General features: G+C 48.0%; 1 protein-coding gene across 13 annotated transcripts in view; it reads left to right on the forward strand.

The window, feature by feature from the left end:
- TPCN1 (two pore segment channel 1) overlaps positions 1–24,161 on the forward strand; it is a 111,256-nt gene that overhangs the window by 51,828 nt on the left and 35,267 nt on the right. For 11 of the 13 annotated variants that reach the window (XR_008620503.1, XR_008620504.2, XM_034934572.3 and 8 more), the window contains one exon: positions 20,949–21,073. Coding sequence is in view for 11 of the 13 variants with exons in the window: in XM_034934570.3 (XP_034790461.1) it covers positions 20,949–21,073 (125 nt within the window). In the remaining 2 variants the exon portion in view is untranslated. Of the gene's footprint in view, positions 1–1,600; positions 5,794–6,779; positions 6,799–20,948; positions 21,074–24,161 lie in introns of those variants that run through there. The other 2 variants (XM_008957831.4, XM_055096204.2) reach the window with 2 other exon arrangements.

Below are 24,161 nucleotides of genomic sequence, written 5' to 3' on the forward strand. Positions count from 1 at the left end.
TCTCTAAGAAGAAGTTAAAAAAAGTTAGCCAGGTGTGGTGGTGCACACCTGTAGTCTCAGCTCCTTGAGAGGCTGAGGCATGAGGATTGCTTGAGCCCAGGAGTCTGAGGCTGCAGTGAGCCATGATCACACTACTGCACTCTAGCCTGGGCATAGAGTAAGACCCTGTCTCTAGAAATACATATATACATATATATTTCAAAATAAAATATAGGTGGGAGGGCTAAGTTTGGCAAAGAATCCTTTCGTAGTATGAATAATACCCATTCTGTTCATCCAGCATCAAGCAGGGTTTTGTGAATCCTGCTCCCCCCCAGCTAGGGCTTACCTGGTTTGTGAGTTTCTTTCTTGTGTCTCCCTGATGCCTGTTTGAGATGACTGGGCAGGGCAGGGCAGGAAGGTAGGGGCCTAACCCAGTGTAATGCCTGGGTGTTAATGGCTGTTGTTTTAGGTGCTGATGTTTTACACAGCTGTGCCTCTTTCTGGTAGTACAAGTTTTGCAAAGGCAGGGACCATGTCTCTTCTACACATATTCTGGGCACAATAATAGACATAATAGAAGTTGCATATCTGGGAGTGAGTCACCGGTTTCCAAAAACATCCAGGGTCCTAGGTGACTGTCACAGCTAAACCAGCCCCTGGAGCCACTGGAGGGTGACAAGGAGACTCATTCACATGTGATCAGATCAGAAGTAGCCCAGCAGGGCATGGCGTTGCTGCCCCTAGGAACAGCCTACTTTTTGGATGTTTGGGTCTCTGCTTCCAGCTTTGAACTCCCCAGGAGCCCACACATGTCCTGTAATAGCCATATTAGCCCCGGGTGCTCAATCCCAACCTTCCTTCCATCTAAGCTTCCCCATCGCCGCCCTACCATTTGTAGACTGCCTGTCTCTCTTTTTTATCTCTCTTTTTGTTAGATTGGGATTTTATTATTATTTTTTCCTAATTCTTTCAGCACTTGCTGAAAACCAGCTTGGGCAGAGCGACCTGTGCTTAGTGCTGGCTAATGGCTTGGAGCTGCTCCAAGCTGCCGGCTGCGCTGCCTTTAACTTGTGGGTGGTCGTCGACAAGCGTGATATCTTCTCTCTGTGACTCTCGAGGGGCCTCTCTTCTTGCGGGCTCGGCTGTTCACACTTGGCTGGCCTGCCTGGTTGTTTGGAATTGCAGTTTTTACTGCACAGCCTCGAGCCAGTCTGGTAGCTTCAACAGGGCGCAGATTTTATGAGTGCTAAAGTCCACTCAGCCTCCAGCCTAGTTGGCCCATTTGATTTTGTTGCACGTTGTTTTTTGCTATTTCCTCTTGGAGACCAGACGCCGTCCAGAGTGTATGGGGACACAGAAGTCTATAAATGGAGGTGGCTTGGGAGATTCTTAGGCTGTGATGAATGTGTGTCTATTGAGGAGTGATGGTACCTGCTGGTGTCTACAACGGTTGAACATTTTCTGAGCGTCGCTCAGTCTGCAAAGGATGGGGTTGAATTTCTGGCATCGTCTCTTGATAGCTGAACATCCTTGAATGAGGAGCTGAGCTTGTTTTTTCCTAAGTTGCAGTTTCTTCATCTGTAAAATCAGTATATGATTGTCTACAGTCAGAGTCTCAGCCCATGAGTAGGTAATTGAAGGACTTTCTGCATTGAGGATGTGAACCTTTCCTCCGTTCTCACATTCTTCCGGTTCCTCTTAAGGGATGTGAGTTGGTAGTTTGCATTTTCTGAAGTGTTGTAGCAGTTGAGGGACAGTAGTTAACTTCCTTGACTACCATTCCTGTTGTGTTGCAGGGAGAATTAAAAATCAAGCAGCTGCATCTCCTGCCCATTCTTTTTTTTTTTTTTTTTTTTTTGGAGACAGGGTCTCACTCTTGCCCAGGCTGGAGTGCAGAGGCACAATTTCGGCTCACTGCAACCTCGGCTTCCCAGGTTCAAGTGATTCTCCTGCCTCAGCTTCCCGAGTAGCTGGGATTACAGGCATCTGCCATCATGCCTGGCTAATTTTTGTATTTTTGTAGAGATGGGGTTTCACCATGTTGGCCAGGCTGGTCTTGAACTTCTGACCTCAGGTGATCTGCTCGCTTTGGTGAGCCTCCCTAAGTGCTGGGATAACAGGCATGAGCCACCGCTCCTGGCCACTCCTGCTCATTCTTCAGGGTGGCTTCTTGATTTCCATTGTATTTTCCTTTATTCACAATGCTCCTTTTGGGCTGCCTTCCCCACCAACAGAAAGGGAAACTGAAGCAAAAGGAAGGGAAGGCCGAAAGCAGTGCCTGGCCATTGACTGCATAGGAATTCAGGGCCCTGGAGAAGTGGCAGGCCTAGGCCATCAAGCTCTCTGTGGGATGTAGCTGTCCCCCAGCTGTCACTTCCCCAAGGTGCCCATGCTTGCTTCATGGCCGCCTCACCCCTTGTTACTCTTCTGAACAAAGCCACCTGCAGCAGCAGCAGCAGATCCAGGTGCTGGGGCGTGGCCAGTGTTCATGGAAGCCGGGTCCAGCCAGCCCTCAGGTGTTTCTGGTTAAGGACTAGAGCGGACCTTTGATCTGTGCTGAGTGGATGCCATCAGCTGACACATCAGTAGCCTTCATGCAGCTTGAGTCTCAAGCCAAACTTGTTCTTCCGAGCACTGGCTTTCTGCTGACCTCTTGCAGGGGAACCAGAGCGCACCAGTGCACAGTGAAAAATGCCTTTAATCTCCATTTGCTCTTCTCCGGCTCCCTTCCCTGTCCCTTGGGTGTTTCACAATTAGCATTTCAGATGCTTCCAAGTGAATATGGAACAGATGTTCGCACAGGTGCTGTACTCTTCACTGGGTAAACAGTGGCGTTTGCGTGCCTCTGTGTGTGTGTGTGTGTGTGTGTGTGTATGAGACAGCAGGAAGCATAGGGCCTTTACAAATGTTTTTTAAAGCATCTGAAACACTTTACACATGACGGGTACTCAATAAATACTTTGTGAGTGAGTGAGCAGTGGCAGGGAAAGCCCTTTGTTTCATAATAAACCCAGTGGCATGGGAGCAGGAAGTACAATTCCAAGTTGGGTCTTGAAATTCATGGACCAAAGAAGAAGTCATGTCCTGCCTCACCAAGAAATTACCTGTGGACATCTGGCAAACCATGGGGCATGCTGTAGGGACAAGACACAGTTCTCCATCTCAGGAAGGAGGATTAGACAATAAAAATGACCATGGCGGCCCCTGGCAATTTAATCTGCCTCACGAATGTGAGCTGGCCACGGCTGTGCTGGGAAAAGGAACTTGCGGTTTTGCCCATGCAGAATGTTTGCAGATGGGTTAGGGAGTTAGCCAGGACTGACCTCCTTGGCTGTGTTTTTCCAAGTAGCACACCTGATCAGGTTGCTCCACACCATTAGTCCCCAGTGGCTCAAGTCCAGGCCCTCAGCATGGCTTTCCGCCTGGCCTACACCCCCAGCCTTGCGGAAACAGTGGAGAGAAAGGCGAGGGCTTGGCTGCCCGTCGTTTCCTCCCTCTGTGACCTTGGGCAAGTCACTCAGCTTCTCTGGGCCTTAGTTTCCCCCTCTGTAAACTGGGGATAGTAATCAAGTCTTGTTTGTAGGGCCTTTGTACACTTAGAAGAATTAATTAACGTAAAGCCCTTACAACCGTGTCTGGTGTGTGGTAAGTACTGAATGCGAATCGTGGCTGTTACCTTTGCCCACTGCGTCATCCTGGTCACTGATCTCTGGCATTTTAAGCTTCAGAATTACAGAACCCTCTGCAGTTTCCCAGACATGCCCTGCTGTTGAAGTCTCTGTGCTCTCTGAATGACTATCCTTGTTTCTGGAATGTGCCACTCACCCCATCCCCATCCACCCTGTGAATACCTCCTCATCCCTCATCCTTGAAATGCCAGCCCTGGCATTCCTCTGAGTTCCTCCCTGCCACTGGCCACCAGCCCCCACGGAGGGCCCTTGTCATCCCAGCCCATTTTAGATCTCAGTGCACCAGAGTCACCATCCTTCATTACCTACTGATGGAGAGTTCAATGAGGGCGAGGGCCATGGTTTCACCTTTTCTAATCCAACACCTAGCACAATGCCTGATATACAGTAAGTGCTGAATAAATGTCTCCTCAAATTAAACCATATGTGTTTGCATGTAGGTGGTCAGTCTTTTAAAACTACATCTGGCCGGGTGCGGTGCCTCATACCTGTAATCCCAGCATTTTGGGAGGCTGAGGTGGGTGGATCACTTGATGTCAGAAGTTCAAGACCAGCCTGGCCAACATGGTGAAACCCCATCTCTACTAAAAATACAAAAATTAGCCGGGCCTGATGGCGGGCGCCTGTATTCCCAGCTATTTGGGAGACTGAGGCACAAGAATCACTTGAACCCGGGAGATGGAGGTTGCAGTGAGCCAAGATCGTGCCATTGCACTTTAGCCTGGACGACAGAGTGGGACTCTGTCTCAAAAAAAAAAAAATACTACATCCTCCCTTTTTCTCCCCAAAATTATCATGTGATTTATTAAGACTAGAGGCCAGGCACAGACTCATGCCTGTAATCCCACTCCATGGGAAAGCGTGGCTCATCCCTATAATCCCAGCACTTTGGGAGGCCAAGGTGGGTGGATCACCTGAGGTCAGGATTTTGAGACCAGCCTGGCCAACTTTGTGAACCCTGTCTCTACTAAAAATACAAAAAATTAGCTGGGTGTGGTGGCAGGCACCTATAATCCCAGCTACTCAGGAGGCTGAGGCAGGAGAATCACTTGAACTTGAGAGGCGGAGGCTGCAGTGAGCCAAGATTGTGCTACTGCACTCCAGCCTGAGCAACAAGAGTGAGACTCCATCTCAAAAATAAATAAATAAAAATAAAAATAAAATAAAAAAAGATTAGAAAGGTGTTCTCAAGGCAATGTTTGCAACCTTAGGATGTCTGCTGTGTGTTCCTCATGTGGACAGTTAGGAAGTGGGCATCTCAGGCTGCAGTCACTGCCCCCGATGATTTTGATGTGCTTATTTCCCAGCCCCTCTCCCTGCCTACATTCTCCTCTGTCCCCTAACTCCCAAGAGCCTGTTTCTGATCTGCACCCCTCCTGCCTTTCCATGTCTTTCACACTCCATTTATAGAACTGCTCTCCGCTTCCTTGCCCCATCCCCTGCCAGTTCCAGGCTCCCTGGGACTGGCCTCATGGATGACAGTGAACCCCTCTGGACTTGGCCACTTAGGTCCCTTTCAGGTGGCCGGAAACAGAGTTGGAGGAGACACAGGGCATTATCCTGACCACTTTCACACCAGAGTCCCTCCCTCTAGAACAGGGCTTGACCCGTGGTACTGCCCCGTTGAGCCTTTCTTTTTCCCTTTCCTCCTTTGGCTTAAGCCTTTGGCAGGACAGATTTTGGGCTGGAGGCCAGCAATTCAACTGGGAGGGCTCTGTGCCAGTTCTTGCCTTTCTGGAGGTCGGTACATTTGCCCAGGGCTCTGCTTGGGTTTGGAGCCTTTACTAACGTGTGTCAATAATGCGGGTCCACCTTCCATACCATCTTGCAACCAATTATCAGAAAGAGAAGGCCTGAGCAGGGGGATGTGCATTTTGCTTTCTTTCAGCGTAGCATCTCATGCTAGATTTTTATCTGGGGGCCTTTGAAGAGCCAGCCGGCACAGAAGCATGGTGGCAACGCTGTGCCTGGAAAACTCATCAGTGTCACTCTGGTTTATTTTCCTCTCCTCTTTGAGCTGTTTCCCATGGTGTGGGGCTCTCAGTGACAACTGGCAAGCGGCGGGGCGGTTGCTCGTTGTCATTCTGGTAGGCGCTGGTTTCCAGAGGGCTCCGAGTGCTTTGTGAGTATTTGCATTTGTTTCTGAGATGCCGGGAGCACGGTTGGCACTGGTCCCAGTTTCTGGATGAAGAAACTGAGGCTCTGGGGATTAAGATTGTGAACTGTGGGGAGGGGAGGAGGCATAGCTGGAGTGAACTTAGGTGTCCAGGGTTCTGTTTCGTCTCACAGAGGATGTGCGAGGGTGTGTGTATGTGTGCATTTGAGAATGTGTGAGGTTGTGTGTGTTTAAGAAAATGAGAATGAGGCTGGGCACAGTGTCTCATGCCTGTAATCCCAACACTTTGGGAGGCTGAGCTGGGTGGATGACTTGAGCCCAGGAGTTCAAGACCAGACTGGGGAACATGGTGATGAAACCCTGTCTCTACAAAAAAATACAAAAAAATTAGCAGGGCATGGCAATGCATGCCTGTAGTCCCAGCTACTTGGGAGGCTGAGGTGGGAGGATTGCTTGAACCCAGGAGATAAAGGCTGCAGTGAGCTATGATTGCACCACTGCACTCCAGCCTGGGCAACAGAGTGAGACCCTGTCTCCAAAAAAAGAAAGAAAGAAAATAAAAAGGAGAGAGGTTAGAAAAGGGGTAGGCCCCTCAGTATCACCCTTCCCGAGAACAGTCATTCTCTGCTTTTTCTGATCAGAGCTCCCTCCCAGGAGGGGCCTTTTATCCAAAGCAATCTCTGGCCCAGGCACCAAAGAAAGGCCCTAGTGGTTTACGCAGCCGGGCTGCCCCCTGCGCCTGCTGGGTGAGGGGTGGGTCGTGGAAGCCTTCCCCTCCTGCCTGTTCTTTCCTGCTCCTCCCCAGTGCATCTTTATAGCTGGCATATGGAAACTGTTTCTATTTATCTGGCACCACCAGGACGCTGCTGCATGCTGTGCTCCAGCAAACGGAAACCTTGGATTCCCTGCAGGGTCATTTCCGATGTGGCGTGCAAAGCAGCCAGCTGTTTCGAGGGAGCGTCTGGGCCCTGTGACATCAGCATGTGGGAGTGTTACCGTGTGTGCAAACAGGTCATTCTGGTTTGTCTGCCTGTCCTCTGCACCGGGATGTCTCTCCTGCTTCGAGTCAGAGTTTGCGTTGTTGTTTTGTATTCTCATGCCTGTCAGTTCAGCTGTTTCTTTCCACTCCTTCCCGTCCTCTGAGTGGTTTTATGTTCTCTCCTCCGGGCTGATTGCCAGGATTCAGGGAGGGAGGTTAAGGGGCTGGTGCCACATAAATCTTCAGTGGCCAAAGTCTGCAGGCCTGCAAGGCTGCGCCTGTCCTCTTGGTCTGGTTTTCCCAAGAGAGCTGTCTGCCCAGGGCACCAGAAGGGAGGACAAAATGTTTCCCTTCGTGGAACTTTCCCCAGAGGCCCAGAACAGAGATGCAGAATACAGTCTTCCTGGTTGCCAAGAGTGTTCCTGGTCAGCCTCCTCTGGTCCTTTCTGAAACCTGCGTGTGGAGCTTGCTGGCTGTGGGAGCCAGGGAGACTGCAAATCCTGCCCGGCTGCCCACACTGCTGCTCATCTCCCTCCCTCCTATGTCCGGCCCGGTTGCCTCCCAGGAAAGGTAAACATGCAGAGGCAAGGACTAGCTGCCCGCCTTCTGGAGGAGGCAGTGGAGGGCCAGCTTCCTGACAGCCCCGCGGTGAGGTCGTCCTGTCTTCTCAAGCTGGGCCCCTGCGACGTGCCCCAGTTCCTGCCTTTCCAGCTGGCCTGGAAGAACCCGTTCTGCTCTGGGCAAGAACAGTGCCAAGGTCAGAGGCCAAAGGTGTTGCTTCTTCCGTGGTCCGTAATGAGCACCAGTTGGAGAGGGCCAGCCCCGGCACACAGAGGAAGGGGCTGGACTGGGGTGATGCGGGGTGAGCCTGCCCGGTCACTTTGTTGGCTAGGACGCTTCCTGTGCTTTCTGTGCCTGGTACTCCAAAGATGCGAGTGCCAGTCATTGACCTGGAGGTTCTGCCCAGGGTCTGTGGGCAGTAGGAGGTCAGAACAAGGCACCAGACCACTAGAGCAGGTGGGTGCAAACAACTGTTGGCATTCGAGGCTGCCCAGGTAGAGGTCCTGGAGTGAACCCAGTGGGCACGATGGGCTTCAGTGGGGCAGAGTGTCCTCTAGCTTCACACACAGTGCTGATGACTCAGGCCAGCTGGGGGCCCCTGCACATGCTCTTACTTCCCACGTGGAGGGTATTCATTTCGAGGAAGCTGGGCCTGCCGGGATTGGTTCCCCAGCAAGCAGGGGCTCATTCTCCCAGAAACCACTCCATCTGCACTTACACCCTGACTCACCAGGCTCACACCCTGACTCACCAGGACTTGGCTATCAGCCTGTCCCCTTTGATCTGCCCCTTCTGCCCCCTGCCTTCCCGCTTTCTGGGCCTGAAATGTCCTCCTCAGAAAGCTGCCGAGCCTTCGAGCATACCTTCTGCGGGAACAACGCAGCACTTGGAGTGGGAGCATATCCATTGTCCCTTCAGCCACTTCTGTAACCTCTTAAGTGGGGAAGAGGGTTAGACAGCAGACAGGGCAGGGGATTAGCACTCCACGAGGTGGCCCAGCCCCACCCAGCCCCTGCCGTGCCCTGGTCTTGGCTGGTACAGCTGCACTGCTGCGTCAAGGCCACGTACAAAAGGAACAGAATGGAACTGTGGCTCCTCGCCTTCCATTTGCACCCTTTCTATAATCCCTAAATATGTAGCCCAGTCGCTCGTGCCTTGATGTGAAGGAGGCCCTTTGCGATCACCTGTGGCTTTCTTGAAAAGTCTCTGAGTGGCCAGTGTCACCCCAGGCCTTCCATCCCTCTCTCCGTGTGGAGAAATGAGCGATCGTGCTTTGCCTTTTGGGACCACATGAGCACTCCAAGTCCTGTTTTCTGAGGTTGAGTGGTTAGAAGCACAGAACAAAGTCCGTCCTGGGAGGGGGAGAATTCGCTGTTCTTTCACCTTAGCTCTTGAGTCTTATTCTCCCCTTTCCCTTTCAAGGTTCTACCCTGAATTACTCTTAACACAAAACAGCCCCTCTTCCGCAGATCCTTAAAAGAAAGGTTTTTACAAATACAAACTTACCACGTCACACCCCTTCCTAACACCCTTTGGCGCTGCCCACTGCACCCCGGGTGGAGCCCGCCCTCTTGCCCGAGGCCTGCCAGGCCCCACGGATGGCTCCTTGCTCTCCGCCCTCCAGGCCCTGGCCATCCTTAAGTGCCCCACGGGGGTGTGTGGAATCTTCAGGGCTAGGAAGACCTGTTTCACTTCAGTTCAGACATGTTTGCTGACCACTTACACATTGTGTACAACGCTGTTCTGGGGCCTGGGAACACCACAGTGACCAAAACAAAAGTCCCTGCCCTCTTGGAGCTGACATGCCAGGCGGGGAAACAGACCCACGAGTAAACAGATACCCTGTCAGGTGGTGACAGCCCCAGGAGGAAGCCTCAGCGCTTTGAGGGGACGGAGTGATGTGGTCTCACCTTGTAGGGGAGGCCAAGGGTAGCCTCTGATAAAATGTTTGTGGAAACTGGAAGGTGTGACAAAGCAGCCAAAGATCGGGGAGGCAGAGGCCCCAAGGCAGAGTGTTCCAGGCACATTTCAGAACAACAAGGAGGTTAGCATGGCGGCAGCGAGGGGCAGGCAGGATGAGGTGACTTGGAGAGGTTGCGGGTCAGGTTCCACGAGACCCTCTGATCAAGGGAGGCTGGGGCACGTTTGGGGCAGAGGAGTGATACCATTTGGCTTAGTGTTCTTTAGGATTATTGTTATATTAAACAAAAAAGTTACTAAAAACACACACACGCACACACACGATAGAGGATTTCTCTGACTGGTGTCCAGAATAGGCCACAGAGGGTAGAACAGAGAGTAGGAAGACAGAGAAGGGATTGTGCTAGTCTAGGGGAGAGCTGTTTTGGGCCACAGTGTGGCAGGGGAGCTGGTGAGAGCGAGGTCTTGTGGGCCAGGTGCAGCACCTATTTGTGGGCCTTTCAGCTGATTGTGGGAGAGGAGGAGCCTCCTGATTCCTGAGGCCCCTCCTGCCCCAAGATTCTCTGTTGGTGCAGCTGTTCCATTCAGCACCAGTATGGCCAGGAAAATGTGGTCTCAGTCACCCCAGGGCCTTCTCCTGCCCCCAGTCACTTGTGGCCCATAAGAGTGCATCCCAAGAGCCCTGGCCAATGGAGGGACCGTCTGTGCGAGAACTGGCCACGTGTTCCCTTTGATTTGGGTCATAGATGCTAAGCCTGTTTCACAGCTGTATGCTGTCCATCAGAAGAGACAGTGGCCAGCGTACCCCACGGCAGACAGTGGGTCAGCGGAGCCACCCCCTACATTTCTCTAGTGAGAGATGAGTGGCAGATGATTGTATGAAGGAAAGCTCTGGATGGGGAGCCAGGAAGCCTGGATGCTAGACCTGGCGCTGTAACCAATTGGCCCTATACCATGGGGACATCACGTTCCCTGCTCTCAGTTTCCCCATCTCTAAAAGCTGGGCAATGAATTAGGTGGTCTCTAGGATCTGCTTCTGACCTGACAGTCGTTGCTTCTAAGACAACAGCAGAAAGTGCCTACAATTCATGCAGGAGAGCTACGCAGCAGCGCTTCCCACACTCTGCAGCAGAGGACCTCCACTTCCATAAAACACAACAAAGACGAAGCACTAGGAGAAGGAAGTGCCGCACAGTGCCACCTGCGGTGATGGCCTCTACACGCTGGCTTTGGTTCCTGGATGGTTCTCATCCCCGACCATGGCACACCATTCATGGACTGTGCAGACCATGTGGAATAACACCGCCCGCAGTTAGAGTAGTTCCAAGCACAGACCTCATTTATTCTCCAGCTCCGTCACTTTCTAAATGTGGGAGCCCCCGGGGCAAGCTGACCAATCTCTGTGCTTCTGTCCCATCACCCCTCTTCTGAAATGGGGATACTGATGGTATCCACCTCCTAAGGTTGTTGCGAGGATGAAGTTATTTCACATATAAAGTGCTGAGAGTAGTGCCTGCTTCACAGAATTTGTTCCGCAAGTGTTTATGTGTGTTATTTTAGCTGAAGCTGAGCTGCTGAGATTGGGGCTAGATTTGGGGGCTGCAGTTAATCGGGAGGTGGGAGAGGGACGCATGTGCTAAAAAAAGATGCCATTGCCCTCCCTAAGCAGCAAGGAAGTGTTTGTGGAAGGCTTTTGGTGCCAGCAGGATCTAGGCAGCTGGGCCCTGCTCAGATTGTGGCACTGCCAGCTCTCTGGGGCAGCTCCGCAGTTTGGAGCTGCTTCTGAAGCCATCTGCACCCACCTGCCTGCTCCCCTTGAAGTCACCACATACCTGTAAACATGTAGATGCCACAAGCTGCAGGGGCAGCTAGTTCAGCTGCTCACTGACTGGTGAACCTCTTCTCTATTGAAATGTCCATAACCAATAGCTATGGAGCCTCTTTTTGAGGCCACGTGGTGATGGGGTACTCACTGCCTCTGTAGACAGGTGCCCCTGGAGGGCAAGGGCTGCCTAGTTCCTACAGTCCCCACTAAGGGCCCAGCACCTAGGAGCTGACCTTGGGCAGGGACAACCCTGGGAATGTCTGCTAAACAAAGGAGTAGATGAACAGGCCAGTTGTTGGTCTTAGAATATTTTCATTAAGAATTATTTCCCGGCCAGGCGCGGTGGCTCACGCCTGTAATCCCAGCACTTTGGGAGGCCAAGGCAGTTGGATCACTTGAGGTCAGGAGTTTGAGACCAGCCTGGCCAACATGGTAAAACCCCGTCTCTTCCAAAAAATACAAAAATTAGCCGGGTGCGTTGGTGCACGCCCGTAGTCCCAGCTACTCAGGAGGCTGAAGCACAAGAATTGCTTGAACCTGAGAAGTAGAGGTTGTAGTGAGATGAGATTGCACCGCTGTACTCCAGCCTGGGCGACAGAGCAACTCTGTCTCAAAAAAAAGAAAAAATACATAAAAATTAAAAAATAAAAATAGAAGAATTCTTTCCGGCCAGGTGCAGTGGCTCACACCTGTAATCCTAGAACTCTGGGAGGGCGAGGCAGGTGGATTGCTTGAGCCTAGGAGTTTGAGACCACCCTGATCAACATGGCAAGACCCCATCTCTACAAAAAAAAAAAAAAAAAAAATTAGCTGGGCATGGTGGCACATGCCTATAGTCCCAGCTACTCTGGAGGCTTAGGTGGGAGGATGGCTTGAGCCTAAGAGGTTGAGGCTGCAGTGAGCCGTGATAGTGCCACTGCACTATAGCCTGGGCTCAATAAAAAGAATTATTTCCAAATGGAGGCCAAGGGGAGAGGATCGCCTGAGTCCAGGAATTTGAGTCTAGCTTGGACAACGTAGTGAGACCCTATCTCTAAAACTAAAGCCCTCTGTGCCAGTCCATCATTTCTAGTTATTACAAAGCCCTTTCAGATCTAGCAGAAACACCCTGTGAAGTCCATTCCCGAGTCCTCGTTCCACCATTGGCAGCACTGCTACGTGTCTGCCCTCACCCACCAGCCATGTGTGGTCTGTGGCCACGGGGCACATGTTTTGTCTCTGTGGTGCTCGCTTTCCCATGGTGGGGCTCCAGCCAGCTCCCTGCATCCTTGGTGCTCCATGGTCACCTGTTGCCTTCGGCGGCCAGCCCTTGAGGCCTAGGCCACAGCCCCCCTGCCTGTTAGGAGTTTGGTACAGGAATAGGGAAAAGGGAGAGGGATGTAGCAGCAGCCAGCTCTAAAGATCCTCTCCCGTTGTTCTAAGGAGTCAGTCTTTTTCTGCAGGCAAGCCATGGAAGGATTTTAAGTAGTGGAGTGACACCGTGAGACTTCAGCCTTACCTGATTGATTCATCCTGCCTCAAGGCGTCTGGGTCAGGTGGTCAGGAAAGGCCTGGACAGTGAGAGTGAGTCCAGGTTGCTGCTGGCTTTTAGGTGAAAGACAAGAGGCCCCAAAGACCTCTTCAGTAGAGATGAGAGGGACGAGACCTTTCCAGACCTGGTGAGTTACAGGCCATGAGGAGTGAAAAAGATCGGGTTAAGATTTCTGGCTCTGAGGACTGTCCTCCCAGGGCAGCCAGAAGCTTGGTCCTTCCTGTCTCAGTGGTCCTTGTGGATTTCAGTTGAATGGAACTGTCCTTTGTGGCTTTGAAGAGTTATGTATGGGGGAAGAGGGACTATCTCTCACCCAAACCAGGACACCTAAAGATTAGCAAAGGTTACCTGCTCCCAGGAGAAACCTGTTGCTGGGAGTGTCAGTGAGGCTTGTTAGCAAGGAATGGCCTGCACCGTGGGACTCGTCGGGCCACCTGGTCCCAGGGATGCTGCGGTATAAGTGGTAAGGGATAGGGGAGCTTTTGAGGAGGACCAGACATCGTCTCCCCACCAGGAATGGGCTGAGAGAGCTCCTGAGCACAAGGAGGAAGCTCCTGTCAATTCGAGGAGACCCCTGTGTGAGAAGAAGGGCAGGAAGGCTCCAAAGGGGGTCTTCACGGCAGCCGCTCACATAGACACTCGTGTCTAGTGTCAAGTGGGAGGGTGGCACTAATGGCTGCTGCCATCTGTGCCAGCTGGCAGCTGCCTGCCCCGCTCCATCATTGTTATTTATGTTACCTAGGACTCTTCTGTGTTGCCGATGCCAGCCCCTGCTGGGGCATATGGAGGTCGTGGAGGACAGGGCATGGGCTCACGAGGACGCAGCTCCATCCAGCTGCTTGCCTGTGGCTTTTTCTGCTCAGGAGTCACGTTTTGGCTCGGGCTTCCCTGATCCACATGAGCAGATTGAGGAAGGTGGTTTGACCTTCTTCTGTCTCTGCCTAGGGCTTAGTTCTTTCAGAAATGAGCATTGGGATCAGGGTAGGGAATGCTGCTCTGTTGCTATTGGGAAGAGAAGGGTCAGAATTACCAAGTTCAAACTGCACCCAGATGTCCCACCTCCTACTTGCAACTCCACTGTAGTGATGGAAATGCTAGTGTATTTTTGGTCCTTTTGGCACTAACTACCCTGTCACGCTTTTGTAGTTTCTGATTCTTGAGAGGCAAGTAGTCTACCAATTGGGAGCTAGGCAGCCTAGTTTGGGATCCCAGCCCCGCTTCTCACTAGGAGCATGACCCGGGGAGGTTACTTAGCCTCTCTGCACCTTAGTTTCCTCAAGTCTGAGGTGGGAATAGTAATATTACCTACTTCGGAGGGCTGTTGTAAGAACTAAGTGGGTTAACAGATAGATACAATGTATTTAGATAGGTATCAGTTATCTGTTGATAATAATATTACCTACTTGGCAGGATTGTTGTAAGAACTAAGTAGGTTAATAGATACAATGTATTTAGATAGGTGTCAGTTATCTGTTGCCCTTGTATCAAATCACTGCCCCAACATAGTGCCTTAAGATAGCAACATTTATTTTGCTTGAGTTTGCAGTTTGAGCAGGGCTTGGTGGAGTTGCCTTTTTGCTGTTGTATGTAACATCTGTTTGGACAGCTTAGCTGGGGCTGGAGGATCTATTTTTGAGATGGGTCCTTGATGTGGCAGAGAGGTTGGTGCTACCCCTTGGCTGGGTGCTCAGCTGGGCTGTGAACTGGAGCCTTGAGTCTTCTGTCTCCACCAGCTGCTTGGGCTTCCTTACAAAATGGTCGCTCGGTTCCACAAGTAAGTGCCCCAAGAGAATAAGGTGAAAGTATTTTTATAACCTCAGAAGTCATGAGGTTCCCTGTTCTCTGTTAGTGATAGCAGTCATAAAGGCTCACCTGATTTCGAGAGGAAGAAACACAGCTTCTACCTGTGTGTGGAGAAGCGGCAAGGTTCCAGAAGAGCATGGAAGGTGAAAGATAATACGGTGGCCATTTATGGAAAATAAAATCTGCCGCAGGTTAGGTTTTGGCATATAGTAAACCTCAATAAATGTTTGCTACCAGTAGTTTAAAATCATCATCTGCATTCCTCATCCCAACTCCTCTTCCTTAGAGAGGTGGTAGTATAGTGCAGTGGTTAAGTGCATCTGCTCTGGAGGCAAGCTGCTAGGGGCCAAAGCCTGGCTCAGCCCTTATAGCTGTGTGATCTTGGACAGATTGTTTAGCCTCTTGGCAAATTTCTTGAAAGATAAACAAACCACCAAAGCTTTCTCAATAAGAATAGAAAACCTGAGTGGCCCTATATGTACTGAAGAAGGTTAATATGTAATAAAAACTTTCCCAGAAAGAAAACTTCAGGCCCAGATAGCTTTCCTGGTGAACGGTATACATTAGGGAAGAAATAATACCAATTTGACACAAATTCTTCCAGAAAATTGAAAAGGAGGAAATGTTTTCTAGCCCATTTTATGAGGCCAGCATTACCTTGATACCCAAACCAGCAAAGACCTCACAAGGAAAGAAACCTCGGACCAACATTCTACATGGATGTAGATGCAAAAAATTTAAACAATTTTGCAAATGCAATAATATATAAAAAGGATAATACATCATGACTAGGGGGACTTAGCTCAGGAATGCAGGGTTGGTTTAATGTTCAAAAATCAATCATTGTAATTCACTATATTAACCAAAGGAAAAAGAAAAACCATATACAGGTTGAATATCCCTTATCCAAAATGCTTGGGGCCAGAAGTATTTCCGATTTTTAATTTTTTTCAGATTTTGGAGTATTTGCATTATACTTACTGGTTGAGTATTTCTAACCTGAAGATCCGGAATGCTCCAGTGAACGTTTTCTTTGAGTGTCATGTTGGTGCTCAAAAAGTTTGGAATTTTGGAGCATTTGGATTTCAGATTTTCGGATTAGGGATACTCAAGCTGAAATCGTCTTGAAGTAGACACAGAAAGTGTTTGACAAAATCCAACACCCATTCATGGTAAGATCTCACAACAAACTAGGCATAGAAAGGAATTTCCTCAGACTGATAAAGGATATCTACGAGAAACTTCTAGCTTACATCATACTGAGTGGTGAAAAACTGAATGCTTTTCCCCTAAGATCAGGAATGAGACAAAGATATCCCTTCTCATCATTTTTATTCAGTATTGTAAGGGAGGTTCTAAACAGTGCCATAAGGCAAGAAAAACGAAAGTCATCTGGATTAGAAAGGAAGAAATAAAACTGTCCTTATTCTCAGACAACATGATCTTCTGTATAGAAACGCCCATGACAAATTTACAAAAGAGGCCACTAGACCTTTTAAGTGAGTTTATCAAGGTTGCAGGCTAGAAGGCCAACATATAAGAATCAGCTGTATTTCTGTATCCTAACAACAAACAATTGGAAATTGAGATTAAAAGGCAACTTCATTTGCAACAGCATCGGAAATATAAAAGACTTAGTGATAAATCTAACAAAAGATGTGTCAGGTCTGTATACTGAAAGCTGTAAAATATTGCTAAGAGAAATTTAAAAAGATAAAAATAAACTGACAGATATACCATATTCATGGGTTTTTAAGATGTCTCCCCAATAGATCTGACATAATTTCAATCAAATCCCAGCAGGCTTTTTTTTTTTAAGTAGAAATTGACTAATAATTATTATTAATTAATTTTTTTTTTTTTGAGACAGAGTCTCAGTCTGTAAGCCAAGCTGGAGTGCAGTGGCGCAATCTCAGCTCACTGCAGCCTCCACCTCCTGGGCTCAAGTGAGTCTCATGCCTCAGCCTCGTGAGTAGCTGGGACTACAGGCGCATGCCACCATGCCCGGCTAATTTTTTGTATTTTAGTAGAGATGGGCGGGGTTTCACTATGTTGCCCAGGGTGGTCTCGAACTCCTAAGCTCAGGTGATCCACCTGCCTTGGCCTCCCTAAGTGCTAGGATTACAGGCATGAGCCACTGCGCCTGGCCTGTTATTATTATTGAGACAGGATCTTGCTCTGTCACCCAGGCTGGAGTGCAGTAGCTATGATCATAGCTCACTCTAGCCTTGACCTCTCAAGCTCAAGCCATCCTCCCACCTCAGCCTCCTGAGTAGCTGGGACTACAGGTGCAAGCCACCATGCCCAGCTATTTTTTATACTTTTTGTTATGAGGTCGTAGTATGTTACCCAGACTGGTCTTCAACTCCTGACCTGAAGTGATCCATCCACCTCAGCCTCCCAAAGTGCTGGGATTATAGGCACATGCTACTGTGCCTGCCTAATTTTTTTACTTAAAAAAAATTTTTTTTTTTGTAGAGGTAGGGTCTCACTATATTCCCCAGGCTGGGTATGCATGTATGTATGTATTTATTTATTTGGACTCCTGGATTAGGGACAAAGAAATTGACTAATTCTAAAGTTTATATGGAAGTTCAAAAGAACTGGGCTAGCCAAAACAACTTTGAAAAAAATATGAACAAAGTTGGAGGATTAACACTACCTGATTTTAAGACTTATAAAGCCTCAGTAACCAAGACGTCGAGGTATTGATGTGAAATCTTTATTTTTCTTTTTTAAAGACAGTGTCTTTCTGTGTTGTCCAGGCTGGCTTGAACTACTGGGCTAAGGTGATCCTCTCGCCTCAGCCTCCTAGGCACTGGGACTACAGGCTTATACCACTGTGCCTTGATGTGGAATCTTTTTTATTTTAATTTTTTTGTAGAGACAAGATCTCACTGCGTTGCCCAGGTTAGTCTTGAACTCTTGGGCTCAAGTGATCCTCCCCACCCTAGCCTGATGTGAAATCTTTATGACCAGGGGTTAGGCAAACATTTCTTAGATATGATATCAAAAGTATTAATCCGTAAAAAGAATAAATGGATAAGTTGGCCTTCATCAAAATTTTTAAAACTTCTGTTTTAGTGACCTTTGAAAGGCACTGTTAGAAAAGAATGAGAAGACAAACCACAAGTGGGAAAATATTTGCAAATCATCATGTATCTGATAGACTTGTATCCAGAGTGTATAAAAGAGCTCTCAATTTAATAATAATAATAAAAAAGAAAAAGGTGAAAGATCTGGACACTTCAAAGAAGATAGACAGATGGTAAATAAACATATGGAAAGATGTGCAACATTATTGTTAGGAAAATGCAAATTTCAAGCATGAACATGAAAAACAATGATATACCACTACCCATCTTTTGAAATGCTTAAAGTTGGCCAGGCGCAGCAGCCCATGCCTGTGATCCCAACACTTTGGGAGGCCGAGGCGGGCAGATCACCTGAGGTTTGGAATTCAAGGACAGCCTGGCCAACATGGTGAAACCTCATCTCTACTAAAAATATTTAAAAATTAGCCAGGCATGGTGGTGCGTGCCTGTAATCCCAGCTACTCAGGAGGCTGAGGCAGGAGGATCACTTGAACCCAGGAAGTGGAGGTTTCAGTGAGCTGAGATGGCACCACTGCACTCCAGCCTGGGCGACAGAGTGAGACCGTCTCAAAAAAAAAAAAAACGCTTAAAAAGAGTGAGCATATCAACAGTTGGTGGAGATGTGGAGGAACTGGAACTCTCATATACTGCTAGTGAGAATGTAAAATGGTACAATCATTTTGGAAAACAGTTGGGCAGTTTTGTAAAAAGTTAAACGTGTGATCTAGCTATTTCACCTCTAGCTTTACCAAAAGAAACAAAAAGTGTACGTCCACACAAAGCCCTGAATGAATGTTCATAGCAACTTTGAAATAACCCAAAACTAGAAACAATCTTAACTGTTCATCAACAGGTGAATGGATAAACTGTGGTATATTTATTACTCAGCAAAGAAACAGAATGAACTGTTGGTACACAGTGCAATGTGGATGAGTTTTTAAATAATTATTCTGAGTGAAAGAATCCAAGCAAAAAAAAAGAATATATACTGTATTATTCCATTTATATAATACATCATGTAAAAATATATATTATATGTAATAATAGATGCAGATTCATCTAATAGTAACAGAATGCAGCTCAGTGGTTGCCTAGGCATGGATGGGCAAGGAGGCACGGGAGGGTGATGGATATGTTATCTTGATTGTTGTGATGATTTTATAGATATGCACGTAGGTCAGAATGTATCAAACTGTATTCTTAAAACATATACTGTTTATTGTGGCACAACTTAGCGAAACTGTTTTTAAAAATGGGTAGGGTCGGCCAGGCACGATGGCTCACATCTATAATCCCAGAACATTGGGAGGCCCAGGCGGCTGGATCACTTGAGGAGTTCAAGACCAACCTGGCCAACATGCCGAAACCCTGTCTCTACTAAAAATACAAAAATTAGCTGGGCATGGTGTTAGGCACCTGTAATCCCAGCTGCTTGGGAGGCTGAGGTGGGAGAATCACTTGAACCTGGGAAGCAGAGGTTACAGTGAGCCGAGATCACGCCATTGCATTCCAGCCTGGGTGACAGAGTGAGACCCCATCTCAAAAAAAGGAAGAAAGAAAAAACAAGGGTGGAGTGGCTGGGCACAGTGGCCCACACCTGTAATCTCAACACTTTGGGAGGCCAAGGCAGAAGAATTGCTTGATTCCAGGAGTTCAAGACCAGCCTGGGCAACAAAGGGAGACTCCATCTCTATAAAAATACAAAAATTAGCCAGGCGTGATGGTGCATGACTGTAGTCCTAGCTGCTCAGGAGGCTGGAGCAGGAGGATCTCTTGAACTCAAGAGTTTAAGACTGCAGTGAGCCATGCTTGTGCCGCTGTACTCCATTCTGGGTGACAGAGTGAGATCTTGTGTCTTAAAAAAAGCAGGGAGCTGGGGAAGTAAGTTTCATGTGGCTGGACCTCATTGCTCATGACTGGCAATTCAAGATCAGAAGGACCTTTTGCAACCCAGCAGGCCTTTGAGCCCTGTCAGTTTCCTGTCCCTTGCATGGTTGTAAGCCTTACACATTTGCTTTCTGCCAACTGTGCAAATCCCAGTATCAAAACATTAGTTTTTTTTTTTTTTTTTTTTTTGAGACGGAGTCTTGCTCTGTCCCCCAGGCTAGAGTAGTGATGCGATTTTGGCTCACTGCAACCTCCGCCTCCCAGGTTCAAGTGATTCTCATGCCTCAGCCTCCTGAGTAGCTGGGATTACAGGCACCTTCCACCACGCCTGGCTACTTTTTGTATTTTTAGTAGAGTTGAGGTTTCGTCATGTTGGCCATGCTGGTCTTGAACTCCTGATCTCAGGTGATCCGTCCACCTTGGCCTCCCAAAGTGCTGGGATTACAGGCGTGAGCCACCGTGCTCAGCCCAAAACATTCGATTCTTTATCTTCCTTCAGGTGGATCATTTACAATGCGGATTTACAGATTTCTCTCAGATTCACTTCTTCCCAATGAATGCGTCATTTCTTGGTGCCGTTGTTTACTGTGTGTAAACTACTGAATTTCAGGATTATTGTGACAAACCCAACTCAGACTCAATGGGATCTGTTTATCAGCTTGGATTTTGGAAATTAAGGGGTAGATTTCAGGCACAGCTGGATTCCAGAGGTGCAGCTGGTGTTAGTGTTATCTATTGGTTATGGTTTTGTTGTCTGCTGATTTCCTTCTCAGGCAAGTTTTCCCCATGCAGTGGCAGAGGCAGCCGCCAGCAACAACAGGGAAAGAGCCCCTCCTTCCTAATTGGCCCGGGGACAGTTTCAAGTTCAGCTGTCACTGGCCGGACTTGGGTCAGCAGCTATGCCTGAACGCCCAAGGGAGATGAGGGACTTATTGCCAGGCCCAGGTCACCTGCCTGGGAACCAGGGGTGGAGTCGGCCAGAGCCAAACAATGTGGACAGAGAGCAAGGAGGGGATGTTCTACAGAGACAGATGGCCCAGTGTTGCTGGGAGAGGAGGGCGTGGCTGTCAGCAGGGAAGAGCAACAGATGGCCCTGCACCAGGGGACAAATCCAGTTGTTTTTAATTTTTAACTAAGTAGGATATTAATATGCTTCCAAAACTCAAAGGATTCAAAAAGGGTCCGTCTACCCTATTCCTTATAGCCCTTGTAGGGCGACTGATTTCATTGACTTCTCATTTTTCCTTCCTGTGTTTCTTTTGGTAAAGATAAGTCGATGTATTTATGTTTTCTTGTTTCCTCCCTTTTGTACACATTAGAGAGCATACTATTTGTACTCTTTTGTACTTGCTTTTTTCACTTATCAAGAGAAAGGAAAATATTTTTAACCAGCTGTGCTAATTCTTGCCGTTATCAGTACACAGCATGGAGGTTAATTTGAAGATGACGGGATGTCCATGTGAGCATATGAAGGGACTGCCAGGCTTTTCTTCTGCCAAACGGTGTCTTTATGCTCTTAAGCCTGGGTGCCAAGTGAATCTCTCTCCTCTTCCAATGCAGATGGCGGCAGCTATGCCATCCACGACTCCCAGGCCCCCAGTCTCAGCTCTGGGGGTGAGAGTTCCCCCTCCAGCCCCGTACACAACTGGGAGATGAATTACCAAGAGGCAGCAATCTACCTCCAGGTGAGTATCTCCAGTCAGGCCCTGGCAGTTGTCTGCACCTGTTGGTGGGGTGGGGCAGCCAAGACTCTGTTAGGTGCCCAGAAATTCAGTTCCAGCATCGGTTCATGCTGCTGCTGCTCGTGTGTGAGCTTCAGGTTCATAAGATAGGCTGACCTGACTGTGCTCATAGGGGAAAACTGCTGTGCACCAGCTTGTCTTCAGACCCCTGTTTAGGGCTGTGCCATCCCCCACAATTCCCAGAGTCTGTCCACTCGGCCTTCCCTGCCACCCTGCCTCTTCTCAGGGCACACTGAGAGGCCACGTTCTCAGGAGGGAATTCTTTACATACTGAATGCTATAGCTTTATTCCCGTTTAACTTGTTGCTGCTTTCCTGTTTGCTATTTTAGAAATTTTTTTTTTTTTTGAAAAAAATATTTTTGGCCAGGCATGGTCGCTCATGCCTGTAATCCCAGCACTTTGGGAGGCCAAGGCCTGCAGATCACTTGAGATCAGGAGTTCGAGATCAGCCTGGCCAACATAGTGAAACCCTGTCTCTACTAAAAATACAAAAAATTAGCTGGGCGTGGTGGTGGGCGCCTGTAATCCCAGCTACTCGGGAGGCTGAGACAGGAGAATCGCATGAGATGGAGGTTGCAGTGAGCCGAGATTGCACCACTGCACTTCAGCCTGGGCGACAATGCAAGACTCTGTCTCCAAAACAAACAAAAAATTTTGTATTTTTGTGTGAAAGTAATACATGCTTATTACAATAAATTTAGATACAAAGAGGAATGAAGAAACATTCACCTAAGGCAGTCACTGTCAACATTATTTCCTTCCAGGTTTAAAAAAAATGTATTATAAGAATAATATATCTGTTTTCCAAAAAAGTCACATGGTATGTGCAATTTTATAGTCTGCTTTTTTTTTCATAGCATAAGCTTTTTTTTTTTTTTTTTTTTTTCTTTTTTTGGAGACAGTCTCACTCCATCACCCAGGCTGGAGTTGAATTGCAGTGGCTTGATCTCGGCTTGGTGCAACCTCTGCCTCCCGGGTTCAAGCGATTTTCCTGCCTCAGCCTCCGGAGTAGCTGGGACCACAGGCACGTGCCACCATGCCCGGCTAATTTTTGTATTTTTAGTAGAGATGGGGTTTCGCCATGTTGGCCAGGCTGGTCTCAAACTCTTGACCTCAGGTGATCCGCCCACCTCAGCCTCCCAAAGTGCTGGGGTTACAGGCATGAGCCACCACACCTGGCTATGTAAATAGCTTTAAATTATATCAGGTAAATTATTCTAATTTACTTAACCTGATAATCTTGAATATTTTCCCTTATTGTAAATTATAGTCCAAGGACAATCTATACGTAGCACCCTCACCCCCTTACATCTAGGATTATTTTACTAGGAAAGTAAAAGAAATGGAAATTCTAAGAAATGGAATTACCGGGTAGAAGGAATCAACAATTTTTAGGGCCTTGATGTTCAGCATGGAATCCTCTGCACAGGAAGTATTTCCTCTTTACTGACGGCCCCACTGGCGGTGACATTTTAACCTTAATCTCGCCAATCTTGTCACTATCAGATTTCAGTTTCTGGTTTGCATTGAGTAAGAGTTTGGATGAGGAAACAGACTTTTTCTTAAATGCATTCGAATCATAATTTTCCCTAATCTTTCTTATGTGAAGCAGCTCTCCACTGCAAGTATTTATTTTGTCATTTAAAAAGGATTTAGTGAAATTCAAGCCTGGGCAACATGGCAGAACCCATCTCTGGAAAAAATACAAAAATTAGCCAGGCGTGGCATGTGTACCCTCTAGTCCTAGCCGCTTGTGAGACTGAGGTGAAGGGATCGCCTGAGTCCACGAAGTTGAGGCTCCAGTGAGCCGTGTTTGTGTCACTGCACTTCAGCCTGGGTGACAAAATGAGACCCTGTCTAACAACAACAAAAAAAGATTTAATGAAATTTAGACATTTGTTTGATGGTTGTTCAATCATCTGTTTCTCATATGTTCATGCAGCATCATATACACCTAAATGATCATGTTTTGTTTCAAATTAAGGCAACAGAATGTTTTAGGGAAATTGTCCCAAGCGCAGGCATACTTGTTAATGATCTAGCAGGGACATGTTATGCACATCACCTTCTCTGAGGCCGGATAAGAGCGTGGGATAGGTCAGAACACAGACTCAGAATGGTTGAAACCCTAAGGATCCTGATCATTCCTTCCTTTCCTAAGCAGGTGAGGACATTGGTAATGAACATAGGAACTTTAAGGGGGCACCTGCTAATCTTTGTAACAAGCCTCTGAGGCTGTAGTGATCATCTCCCACTTTACAGATGTGGCGACTGAGACTCAGAGGGGCCAAATGATGCCCAAGGCCACCCAGCTAGGGAGTTGCAGAGCTGCACATTTAAACTGTTTGGCCTCCAGATGATGTTTTTTATTCTGTGTGCTGTTGCATCGCTTATGAACTGACCTTGTGCATCTCCTTGAAAATGGGCCATGTACTTGTGGGAAAAAGCAGTTATGGAACAGCTGGTGTTGTATGATCATTTTAAATTGATGTCATACAGCAGCATGTGCATGTGGGTATGTATGTGTACAGATATCCATACATATCTCAAAAGTTGTTTAAATATTAAAGGTGATTATCTCTGGCTGATGGAATTTTTACTACCTTACAAATTTATATTGTTTAAATTATTTTACCAAAAATGCATTATTTTTAAAACAATTAAAGAAAAACTTGGATTTCACAGTCATTCACGGCTGTTTCTAGAGGATGAGATGGCCTGTTTTTCTTGAGACAGACTCTCACTCTGTTGCCCGGGCTGGAGTATAGTGGTGCAATCTTGGCTCGCTGCAACCTCCTCCCAGGTTCAGGCGATTCTCCTGCCTTAGCCACCCAGGTAGCTGGAATTACAGGCACCGGCCGCCACACCAGGCTAATTTTTGTATTTTTAGTAGAGATGGGGTTTCACCATGTTGGTCAGGTTGGTCTCAAACTTCTGACCTCAAGTGATCCACCTGCTTAAGCCTCCCAAAGTGCTGGGATTACAGGCGTGAGCCTCTGTGCCCAGCTCAAGATGGCCTGCCTTTTCACG

The sequence above is a fragment of the Pan paniscus genome, chromosome 10 (assembly GCF_029289425.2).
Source record: "Pan paniscus chromosome 10, NHGRI_mPanPan1-v2.0_pri, whole genome shotgun sequence".
Classification (NCBI taxonomy): domain Eukaryota; kingdom Metazoa; phylum Chordata; class Mammalia; order Primates; family Hominidae; genus Pan; species Pan paniscus.